This window comes from Petromyzon marinus, chromosome 49 (genome assembly GCF_048934315.1).
Source record: "Petromyzon marinus isolate PM22_M1 ecotype Great Lakes invasive population chromosome 49, UKy_Petmar_22M1.pri1.0, whole genome shotgun sequence".
Classification (NCBI taxonomy): domain Eukaryota; kingdom Metazoa; phylum Chordata; class Hyperoartia; order Petromyzontiformes; family Petromyzontidae; genus Petromyzon; species Petromyzon marinus.
In genome coordinates this window covers 6,125,726-6,150,041 of record NC_133715.1, presented here as the reverse complement: position 1 = coordinate 6,150,041, position 24,316 = coordinate 6,125,726, and the positions used below count along the sequence as shown (strand labels likewise).

At 57.4% G+C, this 24,316-nt stretch overlaps 1 protein-coding gene across 1 annotated transcript; it reads right to left on the bottom strand.

The window, feature by feature from the left end:
• Nucleotides 1-1,128: 1,128 nt before the first annotated feature.
• On the bottom strand, nucleotides 1,129-23,925 carry LOC116952922 (uncharacterized). Its single transcript, XM_076074651.1, has 23 exons — nucleotides 23,599-23,925; nucleotides 19,401-19,473; nucleotides 18,403-18,535; nucleotides 17,484-17,700; nucleotides 16,510-16,658; nucleotides 16,229-16,382; nucleotides 15,772-15,909; nucleotides 14,854-14,973; nucleotides 13,904-14,001; nucleotides 13,138-13,242; nucleotides 12,368-12,490; nucleotides 11,909-11,980; nucleotides 11,123-11,174; nucleotides 10,511-10,561; nucleotides 9,882-10,151; nucleotides 8,335-8,561; nucleotides 7,583-7,802; nucleotides 6,596-6,767; nucleotides 5,827-6,011; nucleotides 5,286-5,441; nucleotides 4,552-4,749; nucleotides 4,031-4,179; nucleotides 1,129-3,437 (listed from the first exon to the last, which is right to left on the bottom strand). The coding sequence occupies exons 1-23, from the start codon at nucleotides 23,650-23,652 to the stop codon at nucleotides 3,296-3,298; spliced, it is 3,258 nt and encodes a 1,085-aa protein (XP_075930766.1). The 5' UTR covers nucleotides 23,653-23,925; the 3' UTR covers nucleotides 1,129-3,295.
• Between the last annotated feature and the right edge of the window lie 391 nt (nucleotides 23,926-24,316).

Here is a 24,316-nt window from a genome sequence, read left to right as displayed (position 1 = left end):
CACTCTACCCCCTCGCCCGCCTCACCCCCCCACAGGGTGGGGATGAGGCAAGGGGGGGCTACTGGGCGCCAAGTCCGGCATGGTCAACTCCATAGCAGTGCCTGATTAAACTCGTGCGGGGCCTGTAGCATATGTTATAAAGGGGCCATAAATAAAAACAATTACTTGCACAGTAAAGTAATTGTATTTTTTCATTTGCCATACTGCCAGATAATACGACAAATCGCTAACCTTAAACACCCAGTCGTTGATAAAAGTTGAAGACAGTCTAGTACTATAGTGATAGAGCAAGTGCAGAATCACTGAACCGGAATTGATAGCTTGAAAGCATTTAGCGCGGGGTCCTTCAAAGCGGGCCCCGTAGCGTATGCAGCTACTTGTGTTACTCGGATAATCCGGCATTGCTCGACAGTGTTCCAACTATCCTATCTTCCATGGATGTATGTAGCACCCGAGTCCAAAAGTTCATTACAGTAATGATTACATTGTACATTAGATGATACTGGTTAAAAAAAGTGGGGGGTTATTAAAAGTGGTGGTGTAGCTACGGTTACAAGAAAAAAGCAGAGGTGGGAGTGGTTAAGGAAGATGGTAGTGGGGTCTGTGGTGTGCTTGGTCGTAGAGACCCCCCCCCCCGTACAAACACCGCGGTCACCGTACGGACCACCGTAGAGACACGAAACGGAGCGGGGGAGATGCTCAGGGGCCATGCGTTGGGACGACCTCGAGCCCTCCACCGCCGTGACTCGGGGCTGCCGGCGAGTCGCTCGGAGCGCGTCAAGATCGCGAGGCGCCTTGGGTGCGCGCCGACTCCCGTGGGTGAACCGCGGGCGTCACGCCTGAACAAAATAAAAGCGGCGGCGGCGGCCGTGGTTTCACCTCGCACAGCCGTTGACGTGGAGTCGGAGCGCGGTTAGAGAGCTGTTCAGGCATTGGCAAGGGCTCTCTTTCGTGTTATGGGACCGATCATAGAATCAGTGCCGTCGGCTGACGACGGGAATTGTTTTCGAGCACCATCGAGCGAGTTGCAGTTGATTTAAGTATGGTTCTTCACGTGGTTATATACACACACATCGTAGTAGTGTTCGTAATCGAGGTTAAAGTTTGTGAGGAAATTATATACTGGTGTTTGCTTAAGGGGTAACATTTATTTGTTAAACCTGCATATGAAACTGCCGTTATATAAGTATAAAAATCACCTTTTTTTTTTAAACAGGTCAACATTGCCATAGTTATGTTAAATCGGGGTGAAATCCGTGTGAAACAGGAGCATCGTGTGGCCGGGGTGGGGGTGTTGGGGATGGCGACTTTCGTTGTGCGTCGAACGCTGCCGTGGCTGCGAGCCGCAGGCGCGGGACGGCTCAGCGAGTCGCCCTTCACCTCCGGGGCGAGCAACTCCCCACGGAGGACCGTGGGAAGCCGCGTCCGACGACTGCGCTCGCTCGCTCGGCGGAACGGTGCCACGACGAGAGGTACACCGGACGCGCCGTGCCGAGCCTCGGAGGCAACTTTGGGCGCTTGACCGACACGGGGACGCAACCCGGCTCGAACCGAAAATCCCCCCTCGGGGGGGGGGGGGACAGGGGGCAGCATCACAGCGACCAGGACCTCCCCGATTAATTAATCAGAAAAAAACATCGGCGAATGCAAAACGCGCTCTACGAAAGACTGTGCGGTCAGGCCGAATGTAACAAACGTGGAACTCCCTTCGAGGAGGGCCCGGCGTGCCCGTGGCTGCACCGAGGTCGCACGGTCCAAGCCGAGGATGTGGCACGCCAATCGGGGCCGTCCTTGTCGGACACCGTCAACACGAAGGCCGTGCAACAAACCAAACAAGCCCAGCGCGCGTGTACACAGGTATGGAAACAATACGGTTGGATAAGCGTGTTTGCGCCTACCTTAAAATGTAACATTACATTACTCACGTTTAGAGTTTTGGGTCAGATCGCCATAGTGCGAGCTCAATGCCCGTGTGTGTTGTGTGCCCTCCTCCACCCGACGCAGCCAGATATGTAAAAGCTCCCCCGACAGAACACATACATTTGTGCGTGTACATTAACCTCATGGGGCCGTGTTGATGACATTACACCACCTATTTAAGGCCCCAAGAAGACTGGGGGATATTTTCACAATCCTGAAAGCCGCCCGCTGACGATCACGACGACGATGGCAGTGGCGACGGCCAGTCAAACGTCCGCGCGCAATTGGTGAACGCGAGCGGATCGCTCTCCAGCAACCCTGGAGGCGCTGCCGATGCGGTAACAATGCGTGGCCACGATAACTTCGCTTCATTTGGCCGTGTCAGGTGGCGGAGGGCGTACGACACACACACACACCGGGCATTGCACTCGCCGACTCAAAAGGAATGCCATGACACGTGCACCTCTGTACCCCAGGACATTTCGGATGACCAAATGTTTGGTGTTGGGGGTGGACTGACCTAAGCTGCTGGTGTAGACTGGAGCAGGTGACACACAAGTAGAAAATAGTCGTCACACAGTTGATAGAGGAGAGGTACACTGGATGCGGTGCGGAGGATACAGCCAACATTAATCCCTGGGGACAACGCAACCCGAAGCCAGGATGGGGGAGTGGGGGCAGCGGCGTTAGGTAAATCAATTTGGGCACAATGTTGTGTGCACGTACACAGGCTGCCATTTGGTGGAAAAGTAGGGGGGGGGGCAATTAGTCAGCGGAGAGGGTGGCAAGAGAAGGCGCGTCCGTCCACCCTTCTCTGCTGTGCGGGCGATGGCTACGATGGCGATGACGGCGACGACGGCGGCGGCGGCGACGTGTTAACAAACAGGTTCCGCTCGAGTCAATCCCGTGGTCCACGTCCCGTACGTGCCCCACCACATATTGTCCGGACGCTTCCATCTGCCACAAGATCTTTTGTCCCTGGGCAACGAGACCCACAGGTCAGGCCCCGCCCCACGGTTTGCACGACGCCCGCTGTAACAGCAGCGGCCACGCCGAGGGCTGTTTTCCATTGCAGAGGCAGCAGATCCGTTGCCGCTGCCGTCGCCCTCAACGGGACGAGTCGAGACATTACCGACGCCACGCGCGGCGTTAGTGCCCCCTGGCCCCGCTTGGCCCCTCCCCGCTCCCACGAGCCAGATAAGAGATTTCTTGCGAGGCCAGCGTGTGTCAATGTTTTGCCGCGTCAGGCTTAGCACAGCACAAGAACCTTTGGGTGGGGTGGGGGGGGGGGAAAAACATCGCTATTTATATATATAGTTTAAAAATAGGGTTGCCGAAGTCCACCACGGCCGTGTGAGGAGCCGCCTCCCGCGTTTCAAGACGACGTGGACTGGAGCAGCTGTGGTACGATGTCGTCGACGAGCGTCGGGTCGTCCGGCATCTGGAATTCCGGGATGAGGTTCTGCAGGAGCCGCGCCACGTTCTGCCGCAGCCTCACGAGGCTGTCTCTGTCGGACCTGCGCCTCGACGCACGGGGCGAGGTGCACGCATCATCATCATCATCGTCGTCGCCGCTGGCCATGATCTATCCACTGCTGCGTGAAAGGCCTCCCCACCCCCTCCTCCCCCAAGCCACCATCATCAACACCAATGATTAGCCATCAACTATTCACCTTTCGTACGCACAAAAGCAAAAATTACAATCCATGGAGCCTTTGTATTGAGCATGTATTTTTATACATTCTTATATAAAGACAAAGACTCCTGATATAGCCTTAACAGACTTTTGGGGCAAGTACGGTTAACGAGCACGTATGAAGGACGGCACGGCACACGAGGTGGGTGGCCAGCAACACGCCCGGCCGCCTTTGTCTTCCCAGTGGCGATTTTACCCCAACAGGTACTCATTTGAGGCTGAGTCGACCTAGGGCAGGCCCTAGATCGGTTCAGATAATCGCCACTGGTGATGGCCGTGAGCGGGAATTGAACCCGGCTCGCCAGGTTAGTAGCGTAGTGCGCTAACCGCTCCACTACCGTTAACCGCTCAAGACAAAGACGCACGCACATTCGCTCTAACACACTCGCTGGCGCGCACACACACACAACTCACATTCCCTGGGACAGGTAAATGGCTGTCTCTGCTTCCCGGGCCTCCAGCTCCACCTTCTCCATCTGCAGCTGCTCCAGCTCCGCCTTCTCGCTCTGCAGCTGCTCCAGCTCCGCCTGGAGCTTCCTCCCGTCCTCCGTCGTCTCTCTCGCCTTGGGGGCGGCAAACGACAGCGGGCGGGGGGCGTGAGACCGACCGCCCGACGCGGTGCGCACGCTCTATGCCGTGCGGCATAGAGCGTGGACCCCACGGCAGCGGTGGGGTTGGTGGATCACGCGTGCCATTCGCGAAACTTCCATCCCTACCCGCGGGGAATCTCCTGGCAACTTGGCCGCTGTGCCTACAGCCTGGGTGTGGGGGGGGGAAAGTCGCTATGGGAAGGGACGGCGGCCCCCCAGCTGACACGAACGCACCGCGGCCCCCCCACCCCCCGGAACTCTGTCGACAGGGCCCGGCGTGACACACTGCAGAGTGGGACGGTTATGAACTGCCGACCGGAGCGCTGTCGACCACCCCCCAACTACCGTGTCGGCGTCGGGGCCAACGCAGGCGTCCACGCCGGCGTCCGTGGCGGCTCCGGCGACGCCCGCGGCGACGTCGGTGGCGCCGTCCGTGGCGGCGTCCGTGTTGGTGCCGGCCTCTGTTGTGGCCGGAGACTGGCCGGGGGCGGCCGCGCGCAGCCGGGCGCACTCCTCGCTCAGCCGCTCGTTCTCGGCGGTCGCCTGCGGTGGCACATGGCGCGCGGGCAAAACGCTCAAGAGTGGCCAAGTGGAGTTTGTTGACGCCTCCAACTAAGGCGTTCACGCATTTAGCGTTGGGGATGTTTTGGCCGATGCCAGATACATTGTGTGTCTATGTGTGGGTTGTTTGAGCTAGGCGAAGAAACTGAAGAACACGGAGGAAACACGAGCAGAACACAGCGAGAACATACGAACGCCACTCGCACACACAAAAGACAAAGATTCCCCAGCATAGCCTTTAACAGACTGTCAAGGCAAGTGCTGTTCACGAGCGCCGATGAAGGCCGGCACGGCACACGCGGAGGTGGTCGCCGCACCAGATAATTATTTGAGGCCGAGTCAACCTAGGGGAGGCCCCGGACCCGTTTGGGCGCGAGTGGAATCGAAGAATACAAACTCCACGCGGCAAGGCTCCCGAGTCGGGAATCCAACCCAGGGCCCATCTTGCTGCGTGTTATCACCGCGTCGCCAGCGTGCTGCCCTCGTGCCAAGATGGGCACCGGTCTCTCCGGGATCACCTGTTTGTGCGCCGTCATGCTATCCTCGATCTCCTTCATCAGGTGGCTGACCACGGACGCCCACTCCTCCTCATCTTTCCTGAGCTTCTGCAGTTCCTGGCGCAGCGCGTCCACCTCGTCCGGCGCCGCCTCACTGTCGCCCACTTCCTTGTCCACCTGCGGAGCGGCACCAGTGGCATACCGACGGGCGAAAACGGGAGCCTCTGAGTTTCTATAAGTATCCGTGTGTTTCTATGCGAGTCTGTGGGTCTATGTGCGACTGTGTAGATCTTTGTGCGAGTCTACGGGTCTCCGGGCGAGTCTGCGGATCTCTGTGAGAGTCTGCGAATCTCTGTGCGACTCAAAGAGTCTGCAGATGTCAATGCGTGAACCCGGATTTCAACCCAGGATTCTCAGCAGTGTCAGCTTAATCATACAGTCAAAGCGTCCAAAACCATGGAACTGCCTCCTCCTACAAACTCGTGGTAATGCTGCGCCGTGCAGATGGCAGCTCGTCGTCCAATCGGCAGTCACGAGGCCCCGGCTGCGAGGGGTAACCCACCTTCGCCGAGCCAGCTTGAACGATCGCCAGACGTTCCGCCTTCTCCTCCGTCTGCTTCTTGTCCTCCTCCTTCACCACCGTGCGGGTCACGAGCTCCTGCTGTAGCCGCTGCACCACCTCCTGCAGGCGCTCGTTCTCCCGGCGCAGGGCGTCCACGGCGCTGGAGGCACGAGGGACGGCGCCCGCTGTGGTGGTCGTGATCCCCGATACAAAGACAAAGATCCCCCCCAACACGTATAGCCTTAACGGACTGTTGGGGGAAAGTACCGTTAGCGGCGCATGTGGACTCGTGTGACAGGAAGGCACACGAGGGGGAGGGGTGGCCAGCACCACGCCCGGTCGCATTTGTCTCCCCAGAGGAGATGTCTACACATTTTAAAACTGAGTCGACCTAGGGGAGGCCCAGAACCGGTTTGAGATAACCATCACTGGTGCGAGCGTAAACCGAACTCGGGTCGCCAGGTTCATAGCGCAGAGCGCTGAGCGCTACACTACCGTTAGCCACACTATGTACCACACCGCACGTGACTCGGGGTCGGCTCGCGGCTTTTAAGCCGAGCCTGAGCAAGGCCCCGACTCCGAACGCGGGCCTCAACGTACAACGCAGTCACTCCTTCTTGAGCGCGCGCGTGCGCGTGCGGGCACGATATTCGACGCGTGCATCACTCGTGCAAGAGGCGATTTTAATATCGGCACGCCGCTCGGCTTCCCGTCCTCCACGCGCGCCTCGCCCCTCGCCCGCCCCGTCCCTTCTTTTGTTGGGCCCCACCTGCGCCCACGGCGGAGTCGCCCGCGTCGCCCACGCCGCTGTCCTCCTCCTCAGCCTTGCACTTGAAGGGCAGCGTCACGGTCTGCACGCCGTGGGAAGACATGGCCGCAGCGTCGCGGGCCTGGGCGGCCTCGTTGTCCGGCCCGGTCGACGCGTCCGCCTCCTGCTTCACCTGGACACGCGCGCGCAAATCAATAGTACAAATACGCTTGCAACGCGCAGCACGGGTTTTGTCGAGATCCAGGCAGCCGTAACTGGCGCCATCGTCCGCCTAAGCCCTGTGGACCGATATCGGGATGTTTGGACAAGTCCATGGATGAGTGCGTTTACACATGCGAGAGGAGACCGGGACACTCAGGAGAAAACCCACACGTTGCAGGGGTAGGTGCAATGCGCAACACCCGGACAGAAGGCGCAGACATAAATTAATCCACTTGCTGTACTGCCATCGGCATGCCCTGGCGAGCCAGGAGACAGCAAACTCGCTGCTCAGCGGGTTTGGGAGTTTCACGACATCTGCGCTATCCACCAACCGTCGCCTGCGCAGTGCCGCGTTACAGGCGTGGGCCACCAGGCACGGGTCTCCCCGTATAACCGTTGAGACGGCATCGTGCCAGAAGCCGTTAGCGAGCACCTCTTCAGGCCAGCGTGGCACACAAGGGGGTGGGCGTAACCAGCACCACACCTGCGAACCTTTGTCCCTCGAGCGCTGGGCTTTTGCGCACTCAGGCACACGGCCGAATCAAAGCCGACAGGACGGCAGTTCGGAGGCGGCGGTACGGACAAAGCAGAGCACACAACGCAGGTACACACGCACACAACGCAGGTACACACGCACACAACGCAGGCACACGCACACACGCGCACACAACGCAGGTACACACGCGCACAACGCAGGTACACACGCACACAACGCAGGCACACGCACACACGCGCACACAACGCAGGTACACACGCGCACACGCGCGCACGCGCGGGGCCCCCCACCTTTCTCAGATCAGCGTCGGTCCGCGGCACCCGCGAGCTCTTCACGTCGAGACAAATCACGTCGTCGTCGTCGTCGTCGTCATCGACGGTGATGGAGGACGCCGAGGCGGCGCCCGCACAGGAAGAGACGACGCCGTTCGCGGCCGGGGAGCTCTCCGCGGGCTCCGTCCTCGGCCGCTTCGCTTGGTCCATCCCGCACGCCTCCACCTTCCGCTTCGCTCTACGCGGGCGCGCAAACAACGCGGTGAACCGCCGTTGCCGACCAGCACGGTTGGCCAACGTAGGGGGTGCGAAGTAAAGCCAAAGTACGCACAGGCGTACATTACGGCCCTCTTGGGGCGGAGCAGTAGGCCACCAAATACCCTCGAGAGGGGCCCTCTGGTGGAGACCGTTCCGGATGTGAAGTGGCCGTGAGCAGGGGTCGCCGAGCGTTCCACGCGGATTCCTTGTCTCGCGTGACACGGCGCCGATGTCTCTCCGATGTGCTTACAACAGTTTCACCGCGCGCTGTTCGGCACGATGCCCCTTTGCTCCCCGAGAAACTAAGCGAATTGGTTGTCCTGAAGAAGCTCCCGGGCCCCGGACCGTGGACCGAGCAAAACAACGGACGCGGTGCCCAACGGCACGCGACGGCGCAACTCCAAAAAACGCCGTCGGCAGAGCCGCGGGGCGCCACCGACAAAGCCTCCGGCGGGGCACGACGGCGTGGCCGCGGTCAGGCTGTGGGCGAGCGCAACTCGATTGGAACCCACCGGTTGGCGACGCCGCCGGGGCCGGAGCCGGTGCCGTTGGCGCACGGGGACGGCTGCTGCCACGAGGCGTCCGCGCTCAGGCTCTTCACGTCACTGATGCGAAGGCCTTCGCACGCAGCGGAGGACGAGGAGGTGGAGGGGGACGCCGTGGAGGAGCAAGACGCCATTTTGTGCTGCGCGGTTATCCGCGATATCTCTGCGACTGCCGTGGTGTCTGCCTGTACGGTCTGCAAAAAACAACAAAGATCCCCCGCGTAGCCTTAACAGATTTTTGGGGCAAGTGCTGTGTTAGCAAGCACCTGTGAAGGGCGGCACGGCACACGAGGGGATGGGTTGGTGGCCAGCACCACGCCCGGGTGACTTTGTCTCTCCAAAGCTGATGTTTACACACCTGCGCCAGGTACTCGTTTGAGGCTGTGTTGATCTAGGGGAGGCCCCCGACTAGTTCAGACAATCGTCACCGGTGTTTGCCATGAGTGGGAATCAAATTCGAATCGTCGGGTTCGAAGCGTAGCACGCTAACCACTAAACTACTGCCCCCCGCCCCCCCACCCCCACCAATGCCCGGCTCACACACACTCACATCATCATCCTCATCGTCATCATCGTCATCATCCACGTCCATGCTCTAGCCATTGCTGGATGAGGGCTTTCCCAAGCCGCCGCCATGCCTCACGGTCACAGGATGCGGCGAACTGTCCAGCTCGATTTAAGGCTTTGGCGCCTTCAATGAGAATTCATATTTAAACTTAATGCGGATTTGCCTGCGTGTGCGACTCTTGTCGCCAGTTTGCTCACGTTGCCCTCCTTCTACAACCGGTCTCCGTAGACCACAATGACAAACAATGAGCACCAAACCTCCGGTAGGCCTGAAGAAGGCCCGAAGAAGCCTGAGGTTAATCAGGCAAATCTGATTCCGGATAACACTTCATAAACGGGACTGCAGCTGCACATTCTACTGCTGCTGCTGGACAGGCCGTCTGGGTTTACATCAGGCAGTTGGTACAGCTGCACTCACTGGTAACATTTGCCATCCGGATTCTCCGTTTGCCTTTTGTGCTCGTCGGACGTTGGGTAGAGGGAGAGCGACTTAAGCTACTGGTGGTGAAGTCAGAAACGCTGTCACACCCGAATAAAGTTGACCTTTGAACCACCTGCTTCCTGCACACAAGCTGATCTCACCGCTCCATCTCCCAGTTGGACGTGCTCCCTTCCTTTGGCTGGCTCCAAACATTTCCCCTGCACAAATTCTACAAAGTGTTTTAAATGAGATGTCCTTTACTACTAAGCACCCGTGGTAATATTGAAGCCTCTGTCCGCTAACCAAGCTCAGCGGAGGTCTGAGGTTGCTGCATTTTGCAAACGATGAAGCCACTCTCTTTGTACATCATCTTCTGCATTATGATTGAACAAATATACGTCATCACAACAGACAAAGGCCCCACCCTCCCACCAACGGCCAAACTTTAACTCCGTAACCGCGAGCTAGGACCCCGCACGGCACGTGTCGCATGAACATGTCGGGCAATTCGAGGACGTCGGCCCACCTGGCGGGACAGCTGTTTGAGATTCTCTTTCTCGCGCTTGAGGAAAGCCGCCTCCTGGATCACCCTGTTCATCAGGTTCTGCACCATCTCCGGACCAGCGGCCTCCGCACCGCCCAGGGGCCGCCTAGCCGTCGGCGCGGACGGCGCGGTAGCGCCGGCGGTGGGCGTGGCGGCGCTGACGAGGATGGGCGGTTTCCCCGTGCGCAGCACCGCTGCGCTGGTTATGCCGTTGCCGTCGGTGACCGTGTGGATAACCAGCGGGGGAACCACCTGGACGGTAGAGCCGGAGAGTACGACAGGAGTGAGTGAGACGAGAGGCTACGGGCGGCAGAAGCAGGAGACAGAAGGCGCAGGCCAAGTGGAGCTGGGCTCTTCCCAATTATTTCCGTAATCGATTACTGTACCGGTTATCGGTTCTACTACTCGACCAATCGGGTTCCTCTCGGGGGCCAGTGCTGTTAGCGAGCACCTAATTAAGGCCGGCCCGGCACACGAGGGCTGATTTCTACAGAGCTAAGAACGGCAACCACAACAGTGATATTGACAGTGGGGCAGGCATTGACCATGGGAGCGGACGAGGAAACGTGGAGAGTGGAGAAGAGAGGGGGGGGGTTTGGGTCAGGTCGTACCTGGTTCGACTGCTTAGCTTGGGCATCCAGCTGCACTTTACGCTGCATTGCCTGCGGAACACGACCCAGATAACGCGCGCACGCACAGTCACGGCACGCGCCATCACAGCGAGTACGTACAAAGGGGCGCGCTCGCAAGTGGAGACGCAGATGGGCGCGGCGATGCGTGGCCAACGCTTGACAGAAGAAATTCCCATCCCGGAAAGGCACAACGAGATTACGAGCGACTCGGCTGTTCCAAGGTACTCGCACACGCAAACACAAACACCGCATCCTTTAGCCTTCAGAGACTTTTGGGGCAAGTGCTATCCGTGGGCACCTATGAAGGCCGGCACGGCACATAAGCAGGTGGGTGGCCAGCACCACGCCCGACCGCCTTTGTCTCCCCAGTGGTGATGTTTACACACCGCACCAGGGACTCATTTGAGGCCAAGTGACACTAGGAGGCCCAAGACTGGTTCAGATAATCGTCACTTGGTGTTGGCCGTGAGTGGGAGTAAAACTCAGATCGTCGGGTTCATAGTGCAGCGTGTTAACCCCTACACTACCGCTCCCCACACACAGAGACACACACACACAGGTGACGCACGGGGCAGGACAAGGTAACCTCACCTCTTTGTGCAGCCTTGCATTCTGCTGTTGCTCAGCCTTCTCTCTCAGCTCTCTATGTGGATGGGAGAGAGTGACTCTTAAAACAGGGCTCGGGTCGATTTAGTCACACGAGTTGGGCGTAGGCTCTGCGACAGTCCTATAGGATCGCTATAGGCTTTGAGCAGTCTTACGGGTTCGCTGCATGCTTTAAAGGACCAATCTAAGTTGACCGTATGAAGAAAGACGGGAAAAAGCGCAGCGGTCACAAGTGCTGACGTAAAGGACAACAACAGAAAGCAAGCGTGAACGGGCAGCGCACGTCGCGAGATCAACTGACGAGAGACGAAAACCAATTCCTGAGCGGAGATCGAGAGAAGCGGAGGAGAGACAGCAGAAGAGACTGCAGCAGCAGCAGCAGCAGACAGCAGAGGTCACAGCTGGGGAGAGGAGGGAGCGGAGGAGAATGGGGGAGGCCCTCTGCCCAGCGGTGGGGGAGTCCCAGGCTGACGACGACGAGGGTCGCCGTCGGCGCGGAGCCGGCGGTCGCCACGGCGTGCGGCTGTGCCGCACGCGGCCCTCCCGCGCGTGCCGGGGGGAGTGACGTCGCGCTCCGCTCGGGCGCGACGTCCCGTCCGACGTTTCGCTCCACGCGACGGGAGCTTCGGTCCGAAGCCAACGAAGCTCCCCGGCACGCAAAGGGGAAACGTTGGAACGCCGTCGTGCCAACGCGCGGCACCACTCGAACGCGCGCGCGGGAGGGCCCCGAGGGGTCAGGGCGGCCGGAGGTGTCCCGGGTGGACCGCTTACCGCCGGCGGATGGATTTCTTGTAGACGTCCATCTCATCGGTGTCCTCCGCCTCTTCGGAGACATCGCAGGTCCTGGCGTGTGCACGAAAACCACAAAAACCAACTGAGAATAGATATCCGAGACGCTTTCCACGAGTGTGCGTTTCTTTTCCCCGCAGGTACTTAAATTGGCCACGGTCACGGAAGCGTGCAGGAAACGGTACGGCCGTAGGCAGCGACGAGACCACAGGGGCTCTGCCGGGGGAGGGCGAGCCTCCGCCGGCAGAGCCGTGATGCCTAGGCAAGTTCTGTTAGCATTGTGTTTTTTTTTTCCTGCTGTCTGTAAGCTTTGGCTCCACTTTGCCAGTTATGGAGGACTTTGAGCCAAACGTCATATAGATGCAAACATTATTATTGAAAAAAACAGTGTTACAATGTGGGGGGGAAAGTGGTGGGGTAGGGGGGGGAAGAGGGAATCACCTGAATTGTGGGTCAGGGTTCAGCTGGCAGTACCACTTGTCGGGAAGTTTGCCGATGTCATCCGGCAATTTGCGCCACTTGAGACAGCCGTCGCACTGAGCCCAAATCTGGTCGGGTTTCTCTCTGCAGGCGGCACAACGCGGACGACGGCGCACCATGAACGCCGGCCTGCAGCTCGCCACACCACCTCTCGCCAAAACCATTATCGTCACCATCGCCATTTATTTCAAATCGTGGGGGGGGGCGCATTCGGTTCTCGCGTCATTCCTACAACGTTTTCACAGACGGGTAGTCGGCAGTAGTTTCGCAGTTGGGGGGTCGGTGTTGCTGCTACTCATGAATTACCCAATCAGAAATTTTATGAAGAACGATTCGAAATTTGGTGGAATTTGCGATAACGTTCAAACCAAGTATTCCGGATGCGACTCGTCACGTGACAACCAATTACGTACTCATGTGTATTTTACATAACTTACAGCCCTTCGTCAAGTACATGATAAAGGCATCGCCAAGACTTTTTCAATCATCGGGCCTGTTTGACCATACTTCACCACGCGGGTCAGTGCGGGTGGGTGAAGGTTGAATTTTTCGCATTCAATTATCGATAACGCTATCAGAACCGGACTTAACGACCCTAATCCTGATCGGTGTTTCTCACATCACGGCAGTGACCCAGCAACTGGAACCAAAGGTGCCTTTGTTCAAGAAGTGCTTTCGTTTTGTACGTGAAGGTATGTGGAGGGAGAGGTCTGCTGTGTTTAGTTTCTCACATCAGGTCTTTGCTGTTGAAGGTGGAATCCACGAGAAACGAACTCAGATTGCTGCGGTCTTTCCAGTATTCCTGCAGCTTGCGATCCACGGCAGACAGCGTGAGCCTGAACGACGGCGAACCCACACGGCACGCACAGCACCTCCAATTAGCACGGTTGGCTACGTACAGTGCGAAAGAAGTTCAACATACATACGTACATAGAGCGCGAATACGTCCGGAGGGGCAAGGCCGGCTCGTTACCGACCCGCCCGTGTCGTGTGTCGCGCTCGTTCCGTTAGCCCAGAGGTAAGCGGATTCATCACGCTAAGTCTGAAAGGCCTCGAGGAGGATTGCTGAATATATGCAGAGCAGCTGTAGCCTTAGCACTTCAAAACGCAGTTGGAAAGCGTCACGTAGATAACGCAACGCCCTTGGTCTGTCACCGCTGGAGGAGGGCATCACCATGCCGCGTCGGACATGTTTGACCACACTTCACCACTCTGGTCAACGCACGTCGGCGAGGCAGTGTGAATCAATAATCTTTGGGGTTTTTTTTCAATGCAATTATTGACAACACCGAGGTCAAGGCGTCACAGCGGGCCCGAGCCGTTGATGCCGCCGCACCTCCAACGCGTCCACGTCACCCTCCGCCAGAGCCCTCGGCCGTCCCACAGGAGATGCGCAGCGACCCCTTCCCAAGGACCCTGCCCCCGACCGTCACCCGCCAATCCGGCCACCGTCGGCAAAAAACGCCAGAGACTGGAATCGTGGGCCCGCACGCTCACCTGTACTCGTTGGTTTGGTCAAAGTCCTGCTTGTTGTGGGTGGGTTTCAGAAAGTCGCACTCGATGATGCCGATCACGCCCTCACCCACCCCGCTCACCTGAAAGACAGCGGCGCGCGTGTGGCGAGCGCGGTGAGCGGTGCATTCAACGCACGCGGCGAGAGGCGAGCGTGTGGTGTTACGTGCCTAGTGGCTTACACGCGGCAGTGAGAAGCGTGCGTGACGACTGGTGTGTGGGGCTAGCGGTGTGTGTGTGTGTGTGTTGAACGATGCGCCTGTGCTGTGCAAGATGAGCAGCGCGGGTGATATGTGGTGTTGCGAGTGGTGTGACTGATGAATGGCGAGCAGTGCGCGTGGTGAGTGTTTTGACTGGTGGTATGTGTGATGCGTGTTGTAACTGGGTGAGTGGTATGCGCGGTGAGTGTTGCGAGTGGTGAATGCTGTGGGGGAAGAGGGCTGGTAATATTTGATTCATACTATGTCGGCGTTCAAGTGAATCGCGTCTCTCACAATCGCTGAAGAACCACAGACGAGCGGCAAGGCAGCAGCAGCCACGTGGTAAGGAGCCTGTGTTGTCAACAATTGCCCAAGCTCTGCAGTCCACCATATATTAAGATGAGTGTTTAAAGGTGTGTGAGGAAACCGGAGCCCCAGGAAAAAAAACCCAAGCGTGTGACGGGGGCAGCACTCTACCCCATACAAAAGGGACAGGTGAAATTAGTCCGCACTCTGCTGTTACCGACGTCTCCTGGTGAGCCAGGATACGCCTCTCCTCTCCGCGACTCTCACGGGGGAAGGGAGCTTCGCAACATCAGTGCGGTGATCCACCAACCCTCTCTGCTGCTGCCTCTACGATGCCGGATTACAGGCGGCCACGTGCGGCAAAGTAGCCAGCACCGCCGCATCCCAGGGGGAAGCGTTGCGGGCGGTGAGTGTGCGGCGTGCATGCACCTGCAGCTGACACTTCATGCGCTCGTAGGCCTTGATGAGGCGGTTGTGGTGGTACATCATGATGCCGTAGTGCACCTTGCTCTTGCAGTTGAACCCAAACGTGACCTTCACTTTACGTTTCTACAGAGACAAGGACAAAGCCTTAACAGACTTTTGGGGCAACGAATAAACACACGCACTCTCGGTGACCAACACACGAGGCAACTCTCCGAAGGTCCGGCCACGATACGCTTACAGTTTTGCAAGTCGGATTCATGTAGTGTCCAGGTGTGTCCACATCTCAGCACTCCACTCATCAAGTTCTATTTCTCCACCCACGACCAGAATGAATGTTTCGTCTCAGCCGCACCGTGTTAAACCCCCACCAGAACATCGCAGGTCATAAGAACTCACTCACTCACTCGATGACCCACTCGCTCACTCACCCACTCACTTCCTCACTCACGCACTCACTTCCTCACTCACCCACCCACTCACTCACCCACCCATCCACCCACTCAATCACTCACCCACTCACCAACTTACTTGCTCACCCAAGCACTCACCACACCACAGGTCACCTCACTTCTCTTTATGCTTCTTCCCTGGCACTCCGACTGTGCAACTCACTCGCGTCGTCTCCCCCCTAAGCTCTTACAACCTTGCTTTAGTCTAGAAACGGGCTGCACTCTTACCCATCTGAAATGCGACAGTGTTTTTTTGTTGCTGGCCGCTTGCGAGTGTTGGGCTTCGACAGAGAAGCCTTGGTTATTGGAGCAGAGAATCCAAGAAGGGGAGTAAGGTGTGGAGAGAAGAGGAGTAAGGTGAGGTGACAGGGGAGCTGCAGGAGCGTGTGTGGAGGGGAGTAAGGCGAGATGAAAGTTGAGCGGTAGGAGAGGGTGTGTGTGCCCCCACGGCCATGCTTGCATGCTTGTGTACCATGGAGGTGAGGAACATGGGCTGGTAGATGTCGTGGTCGATGTGAGCTAGGCTCTTGGCGATCAGCTGAGTCTTCACCTTGGCTCCACGCAGGATCACCTGGGTACGCGGCTTCAGGTACAGGATGCTGCAGTATGCCTGCAAAATCATCATCGTGATCTTCATTGTTGTCATCAACATAATCATCGTCATCAACCGCAAATCCCATCCTCAAGTCGCATACACACACCCACACGCACTCCACAACACAACACTCCCCCACCGCTGCCCCAGAGTCATCGCCTCGCCACACGAGGGCACGGGACAGAGCCACGTGTCGTGAATTACCCGAGACGACCGATAGATGCACCACCTGTGCTCCCCACTGTGCCACCTACAAACACGTGCACTGTCACACACAAACAGACACGCGCGCGCACACAAGCGATACGCAGGCACACGCTGTCCCCACGCGTACCCGCAATGAGTACTCGCTGTCCGCCATCTGTCGCTGCCTCTCCCCGTAGCTCTGCCTGGTGTTCAACCCCAACTGCTCCTCCACCAAGTCGTGGGGGATGAGGATGTCGTATTTGTCGGTCTCAAAATCGAGCTCCAGCGATTTTGCCCGGTTCCTGAGACAAACCGCGCGAGAGACGGTCACACAGTCACCGACTCAGAAACACACTCTTGCGAATTGAACTTAAACGGTGCTGTTTGTTGCCGGCTGCTTGGCGTTTGTGGGGCCTCCTCCCATCTTACTGGCGCAAGTTCCAAATGATGATCTTGGTTCCGGTGCGCGTCTGGATGGCGGACAGCTCGGTGAGGAGCTGCTGCTCGGTCCTGAACAGCGAGTAGTGGAGGATGTCGCGCAAGCTCACCTCCCGGTCCTCCACACGCTCCAGCTTATGTAAGCGCCGGCGACGGGCCAGTGTTAAGGTTCGACTCCATACCAGGGATGGGCTATCCGATAATGTGATATGCGGTGCAACAGTGTTCCTCTACAGAGAATACAAATGACTGACAACATAGCACATTGTACCCAAGCGAAAACTAACAACTGGAGGATCGAGAGCCTGCACCTGTGATGTCTGGCTTCATCCTACACCGAAGCAGGATTGTGTTTTAGGAGAACTTTCAGTGCGAGGTTGTGTTGCTGTTAGGCACTTATCCTTTGGCAGCAGGGTGGTGGCGCAGTGGCGACACCCGTGCCCCACAGCAAGAAGTGTCTGGGTTTTATTCCCGACTTGGGTGCCTGTCTGTGTGGAGTCTGTATAGTCTCTCCCCCTGTTCTGCATGGATTTCCCTCTGGTTTTCTCCCTTATCCTCCTGAAGCTAAAATATAAAAAAACACAATGTAACTGGTATTGGCCAAATATTACATGCTCTTTGTACATTCTCTGTAAATGACTCAATTGGGATTACACAAAAGACATCACCGTCCCCGAATGAACAATTGGCAGGACCCTCATGAAAAGGAGTCATGAGGCTCTCCTGGGTAGACAAGCACAATAAAAAAAATCCTCCACAAAACCGGCAAAACTGAACAGGGTCCGTCTCATCATCGTGGCTGTCGGACGTCCCGCATCCTGCACCGGCGTCTGGCACAGGATCTAACGAGACCGGGGCGCATTCAGCGTTCGTTTGGTCCGTACGATTAGCCGCGATCGAGAGGCCGGCGCAGCGTCCGGCGGGGGTGGCGGCGAGGAAAGCGCCGGCGTCTCAGCAAGGATATGATCCTTCTGGCCCCACACGGCGATGGGCACGATGATGGTCTCCTGGTTGATGGCCTCCAGGTAGCTCTGCGACAGCATCCCCACGCTCATCTGCGTGCCGTTCTTCGTGAAGACGAAGGCGTCGCGGCCCAGGCGCATCGAGCCCGACTTGAAGCCGTTGCCGTACATGCCGATGGGCACGTGGTTGTCCACCTTCTGCTTCTCGCAGAATCCAAAGCTGTGGAGTGGAGAGAAGGAGCGGAGGGAGTGAGTGGAGCGAGGGAGTGGAATAGTATTGACAATACAAATTGCTCATCGATAGATTGTATTTGTTTCAGCAGGAAGGGCCCGGCGAGCTGTTAGGCTCCATTTCATGAGTGTCCTGCGACAGCACAGATGTTACTACACGGTACGGAACTTGGTTACAATCATGGTTATGTAGGTGGGCGGTACAGACGGCGAGTATCGGAACGTGCTTTTCATGTAAACGAGAATATGGAACCGGTAGAAAAACGTAAAAACAACAACATACCAACCATGACGACATTCTTTTACAGACAAAAATGAAGGGAAAGAAATGCAACTAGCCAAGCGCACACAATCAGAAGCCAGGATCTTTGAGTGCCATTCACACAGACCTGGGCTCACGCTTCTCTTACGCGCAACTGTGGAGCATTGTGGGGAAAACGCAAATAACCTGAACTCTATTCTCTAATAACACCAGGCTGGTAGAAGCCCATCCCGTGATCAGGGCAATTTCTATTGCGAGTTAATTTACATTTTATATATTCCAACAGTATCCCGATTGTGCTGGCATTGTCACGAGCCGGAGTATCCGTCCGGATTTCCTACAAAACAGTGGAAACCTGAGTGCGAGGCGACGGCCAACGGAGGCGGATAACGCAGCGACGCCTGCTTCCGTGCGTGTGCATATATGTACCTCAGCATCTTGTGCAGCTTGTCGGGGCACATGCCCTTGCCGTTGTCGCGAAACATGAGGCACTGCTCTCCGTTTATGACCGTCTTGTCGATCCAGATTTGCTTGGCGCCGACATCAGGGTCGTACGCGTTGTCTGCGAGGTCACGGCACAAGGTCCCGGGGTGTTAGGAGCGACATGACAGGCAGGCTCGCTCCACCAGTGCTCCCCCGCTGTGCGAGAGCTCGTTTCAGGTTTAAAGTTTGTTGTGGTTAGCCAGGTTGGGAACTCAAGAGACCAAGGTGAGCCTCGTTTGCAAGAGTGACCGTGGGTCACCATGACAAAGGAATAAAAAACTAAGTACAACAATGAAGCAAACGGCATCAGAGAAAAACCAAACAAATATAAATCATAACAACGACACCATGACAGAATAAGTCTAAAACATTGAGCAAACATAATACATGTTACATAACATTCATTTCCTGTTACAGAAGTTGGCTGGGACAACCTACTTCTAAAAACCATTCCGTTCGGAAGGTTATGTTTGCCCGCCTGATGGTATAAATTTGGCTAATTCTTTAAATAAACCTGCTAAAAATAATTTAACCACACAGCAACGTCGTCCCCTATCTATGCGATAGCCTCCAATAAAAAATAATTTTGATTTAAAGCTTTCGTGACTGCAGGGATTCATATTCTTGGTTCTTTCGGTAAAGTCACGTAGAAGGGAAACAATAAAATAATAAAAATATAAAACAATAAAATTCTCACGACGTTTCGACTGCAACACAAGCAATCATCATCAGGTGTAAATACCACAGCAAGAAAATTTGAAAAAAGTGGCGGTAATTTTAACGTTAGCACCACGGAAAGCGATTTGACAGTCTCATGAACGAATCTCTCATGGTAGCCAGATGGCTTGCAAAGAACCTCTGTCTTGGAAAAGTCAATGTCATGTGAGCCTACTGAGTTATAAAAAGAATGTTTATTATTGTTGTTGTACATCACACGGACTCACCGATAAGCTCGGCAAATGCACTGAAAGGCCAGGTATGACTGGTCGAGTTGGTGTGGAGGTATTTGCGATTCACCTGCATACACCACAAGCAAGCGTGCACACACAAAACAGCAGTTCACAAGCAAAAGGTTCCTAGTTCAAATCCTGGAAGGGGACTGATAAGTGCTCGGAGTAAAAATAGTAGCTTCACATTCATCCCGGGGGCCACAAAGCAGGACAGCGTTACTTTAACCAATGCAAGCTGGCAGCATCCGTGGGTATCTTGTCAAGGCAAGGGCTGAATAAAAGTAAGTTAGACGGAACGTCACCTGACCACGGTACACTATCAATAATGCTTGCACCAATTGAAAGCGACCACGTGTAGTTTTGGCAAATATACAAATTTTATTTTATCCTTCCCGAGTCTGGCGGCAGCAGGACAGCATCAAGGGTGCGTGTCGAGTGGACAAGAGGAGACCCACAAGGCAGAGTCTGGGTGGATCTCGGGGATTGAGAGAGCGAGTGTGGCAGAGCACGAGGCTGACGTGGTCCGGGGAGCAACGAACAGAATAAGGGAGAGGCTTCCCACGTGAAGGCGGAGTCCTCTGATATTTGATGTTGTTGCCAGTCCCCTGGTGTACATGTGCAACTGTGTAGGGCCGATAAGGTGGTGGTAAAATTGTCTGATTGCGTCTGTGTATTGCAGGGGGATGACAAAACAGGGAACCCAATGTCTATCTTTCTGTAAAGACGTATTAACATTTTGTTGTTCATCCAATAAAAAAGTTAATGTGTTGTCACACCGTGAATTATCGCTTATTTACGCAAATCTTTTTGGAATCTCGGTTCATAACGCGCCGTTGGCAACTGTATTTCGTCGCTAATTCAGTAAACCAATTGCCACTGATGCAGAGTTAGAGGTGGGTCGTGGTAAGACTTCCCCGCTGGGGTAATAGTTGAGTTTTCCTGGAAGTGGTAGAAGTGACACCAAATATTTGAGTGTACCTGATGCCACTTTACATAGCTCGGCACCACTCATCTTCAGCACTAACATTTAGCCGCGTCATCGGTGTAAGCGAACACAAAATTTACGTACGCAAAAAAAACCCAGATTACTACGTATTATATGTTCATATTATTTCTATAAAACTCTTTTTTGCAATTTACACATAGCTCTCAGTCGGACTAATGCCAAGGAGACCCCCCCCCCCCACAGCGCATCAGTATTGTTTGTATTCACGGAATTCGTAACATTATTAGTCCATTTTGTTACGAATTGTGGATGAAGGTCCAATTACGACGACCCCCACCCCCACCCCGGTGCAACCAACAACAACAGCAGCAACAACAACAGCGGCCGTTCCCAACAATCAACAAGCAACGGAAGCGCAACTGACGGCGACGAGAACCCAAATAAACCAGTCCCGAGAGAAACGTCTGGCCGATCAGTTGCCCAACCAAATCGCTCTCAAAATCGCGCGACTTTTAATTTGCCCGCCTCTGAGAGAAGAGAGAGAGAGCAAGTTGCGCAACGAGGACATTTCACCCTCGCTTCGTCTTAGCAATGCACGAACCACTTCTTTTTCCATTCTTCTCAAACGCGCAGCGCATGGGTGAACTCAGTCGCTACAAATCGCCGACGGACATCAACGCTCGAAAAGCGGTGGGGGCAGCGACCGGCTGCGCAACTGGTCGCAGAGGCGTCCACATACGGGCGATTCAGTTGCACGCGATCAGTTAGTTCCACGCAACCATGTGGTGGTGGTGGTGGTGGCAAGGCAGTTGACCGCTCAGGGGGAGGGGTCAGCGGAGCTGGACGAGGCAGAAGGGGCAATGCGAGGGCAGAGCACAAGGGCAGAGTCGGGCCGTGTGGGCCAGCGAATATGAGAAGGCAAGGCACGGGTACAAATACAAGGGGACTAGAGGGCAGTGCAAGCGAGGAGAGGGCAGTCTCAAGCTGGGGCAGCAGAGGAGCAGAGAAGACGAGTACATAACGCGGATCTGCCATTTGGGAAGACTTTTCGCACAGCGCAGAACGCGCCCCTTATAACGTGCCCCTTATAACGTGCCCCTTATAACACGGAATGCGCCCCTTATAACGTGCCCCTTATAACGCGAAACGCGCTCCTTATAACGTGCCCCTTATAACACGGAACGCGCCCCTTATAACATGGAACGCGCCCCTTATAACGTGCCCCTTATAACGCGAAACGCGCCCCTTATAACACGGAACGCGCCCCTTATAACACGGAACGCGCCCCTTATAACACGGAATGTGCCCCTTATAACACGGAATGTGCCTCTTATAACACGGAATGTGCCCCTTATAACACGGAATGTGCCCCTTATAACACGGAACGTGCCCCTTATAACGCGAAACGCGCCCCTTATAACGCGAAACGCGCCCCTTATAACGCGCCCCTTATAACGCGAAACGCACCCCTGATAACGCGCCCCTTATAACGTGACCCTTATAACGCGAAACGCACCCCTGATAACGCGCCCCTTATAACGTGACCCTTATAACGCGAAACGCACCCCTGATAACGCGCCCCTTATAACGCGGTTTCTGAGCGGTCAACGACGAACTACTTCCTTGAGCAGCGCGGCTGAGCGGTACAGCGATACAGAACGAGGCGACGTAAAATTAACAATTATTTGCCCCCGTATGCACACTGTACGTTGGACTTCTTTCGCACCGTACGTAAACCGACCGCGCTAATCGGGAGGTCCCGCAGTTTCACTTCCTCACGTAGGTGTGCGTACGTCGTTATCTCGTGAAACTTTATCGTTACGTTAGTTATTGAGAGGCGGGGAATTGGTTTCGCTTAACATTTCAGAAACGCATCTACCGCGTTAAACGAGCGCCGAAACGTTTATAAATGTGGGGGGTGGGGGGGGGGCACATAGCCGGGCCCCCTACCTGTCCGTGTCACCGCGAGTGTCTTGCCAGGCACGCGTCGAGCGGGGTCGGCAATTCCCCAGGTGAGCGAACAGGGTTGGGAAGACAGCTCAGGTACGGGCAGCAGCGGCGGCGCCGGGAAGGGCAGCGGAGGGGAGATAGGGGGAGGGAGGGAGGGAAAGGAGGGACGGGCAAGGGCGGGTATTTGAGGGGGAGGTGAGGGCATTGGGGGGGTGAGGGCATTGGGGGGGGGAGGTGAGGGCATTGGGGGAGGGCAGGGGGGGGAGGGGAGGGCAGGGGGGGGGAGGGGAGGGCAGGGGGGGGGAGGGGAGGGCAGGGGGGGGGGGAGGGCAGGTGGGGGGGGGAGGGCAGGTGGGGGGGGGAGGGCAGGTGGGGGGGGGGGAGGGCAGGTGGGGGGGGGGAGGGCAGGTGGGGGGGGAGGGCAGGGGGGGGAGGGCAGGGGGAGGAGGGCAGGGGGGGAGGGCAGGGGGGAGGGGAGGGGGGAGGGCACGGGGGAGGGGAGGGGGGAGGGCAGGGGGGGGAGGGCAGGGGGGGGAGGGCAGGGGGGAGGGCAGGGGGGAGGGCAGGGGGGGAGGGGAGGGCGGGGGAGGGGAGGGCAGGGGGGGGGGGAGGGGAGGGCAGGGGGGGGGAGGGGAGGGCAGGGGGGGAGGGCAGGGGGGGGAGGGCAGGGGGGGGAGGGCAGGGGGGGGAGGGCAGGGGGGGGAGGGCAGGGGGGGGAGGGCAGGTGGGGGGGGGGAGGGCAGGTGGGGGGGGGGAGGGCAGGTGGGGGGGGGGGAGGGCAGGTGGGGGGGGGCAGGTGGGGGGGGAGGGGAGGGCAGGGGGGGGAGGGCAGGGGGAGGGGAGGGCAGGGGGGGGGAGGGGAGGGCAGGGGGGGGAGGGCAGGGGGGGGAGGGGAGGGCAGGGGGGGGAGGGGAGGGCAGGGGGGGAGGGGAGGGCAGGGGGGGGAGGGCAGGGGGAGGAGGGCAGGGGGGGAGGGCAGGGGGGAGGGGAGGGGGGAGGGCACGGGGGAGGGCAGGGGGGGAGGGGGGGGCAGGGGGGGAGGGCAGGGGGGGAGGGCAGGGGGGGGAGGGCAGGGGGGGGAGGGGGGGAGGGCAGGGGGGAGGGCAGGGGGGGAGGGGAGGGCGGGGAAGGGGATGGCAGGGGTGGGGAGGGGAGGGCAGGGGGGGGAGGGCAGGGGGGGAGGGCAGGGGGGGGAGGGGAGGGCAGGGGGGGGAGGGGAGGGCAGGGGGGGGAGGGGAGGGCAGGGGAGGGCAGGGAGGGCAGGGGAGGGGAGGGAGGGCAGGGCCAGCTGCTCACCTCAGAGGGGCGAATGCCCCTGTCGCTCAGCTTGTAAGGCCTAGGGGAGGCCATAGTCGTGGGCCGCCGCCGCCGCCGCTGCTGCTGCTGGCCCCTGCGCTTCCCGCTTCAGCTGCCGCTGCTTCTCTCCCCCACCTTGTACTCTCTCCCGCCCGCTTCTCTCTGCCTCTCTCTCTCTCCTGCCTGCCTGCCTCTCTTTCGCGCTGCTTCTCCTCGTCTCCTCGTCCGGGTGTTGATTTTCAGCGTCGGCCCTACCTCGCGACGCACACGGTGACGTCATGCGAACCCCCTCCTCTCTCTACCGAGATGACGTCACGCCCCCCCCATCAACATGACGTTATTCCCATGTAGGATTGTACGCCCGTTCGGAAAGACGTCACGGCGACCCGGGAGGGGGCGGGTGACTTCATGACCAACAAAGGGGGGGTGGGGGATAGCGTCACATTTCCTTGCGATGACGTCACATTTCCTTGCGATAACGACACATTTCCTTGCGATGACGTCACATTTCCTTGCGATAACGTCACAACGTACGGGGAGGAGGGGTGAGGGGGGTGCGTCAGGCTACCCGTGGCACCTGGGTCTGCCCCGTGACCTCCTCCTGCCAGCGGGCGTTCGACACTTCACGTGGCCACAACGTGCACCTAGCCTGGCACAGGCGCCGTGGTGACGTCACCGCCACTTAGTGGCGAATGGCGCTTGTTGTTGTTGTTTGTTG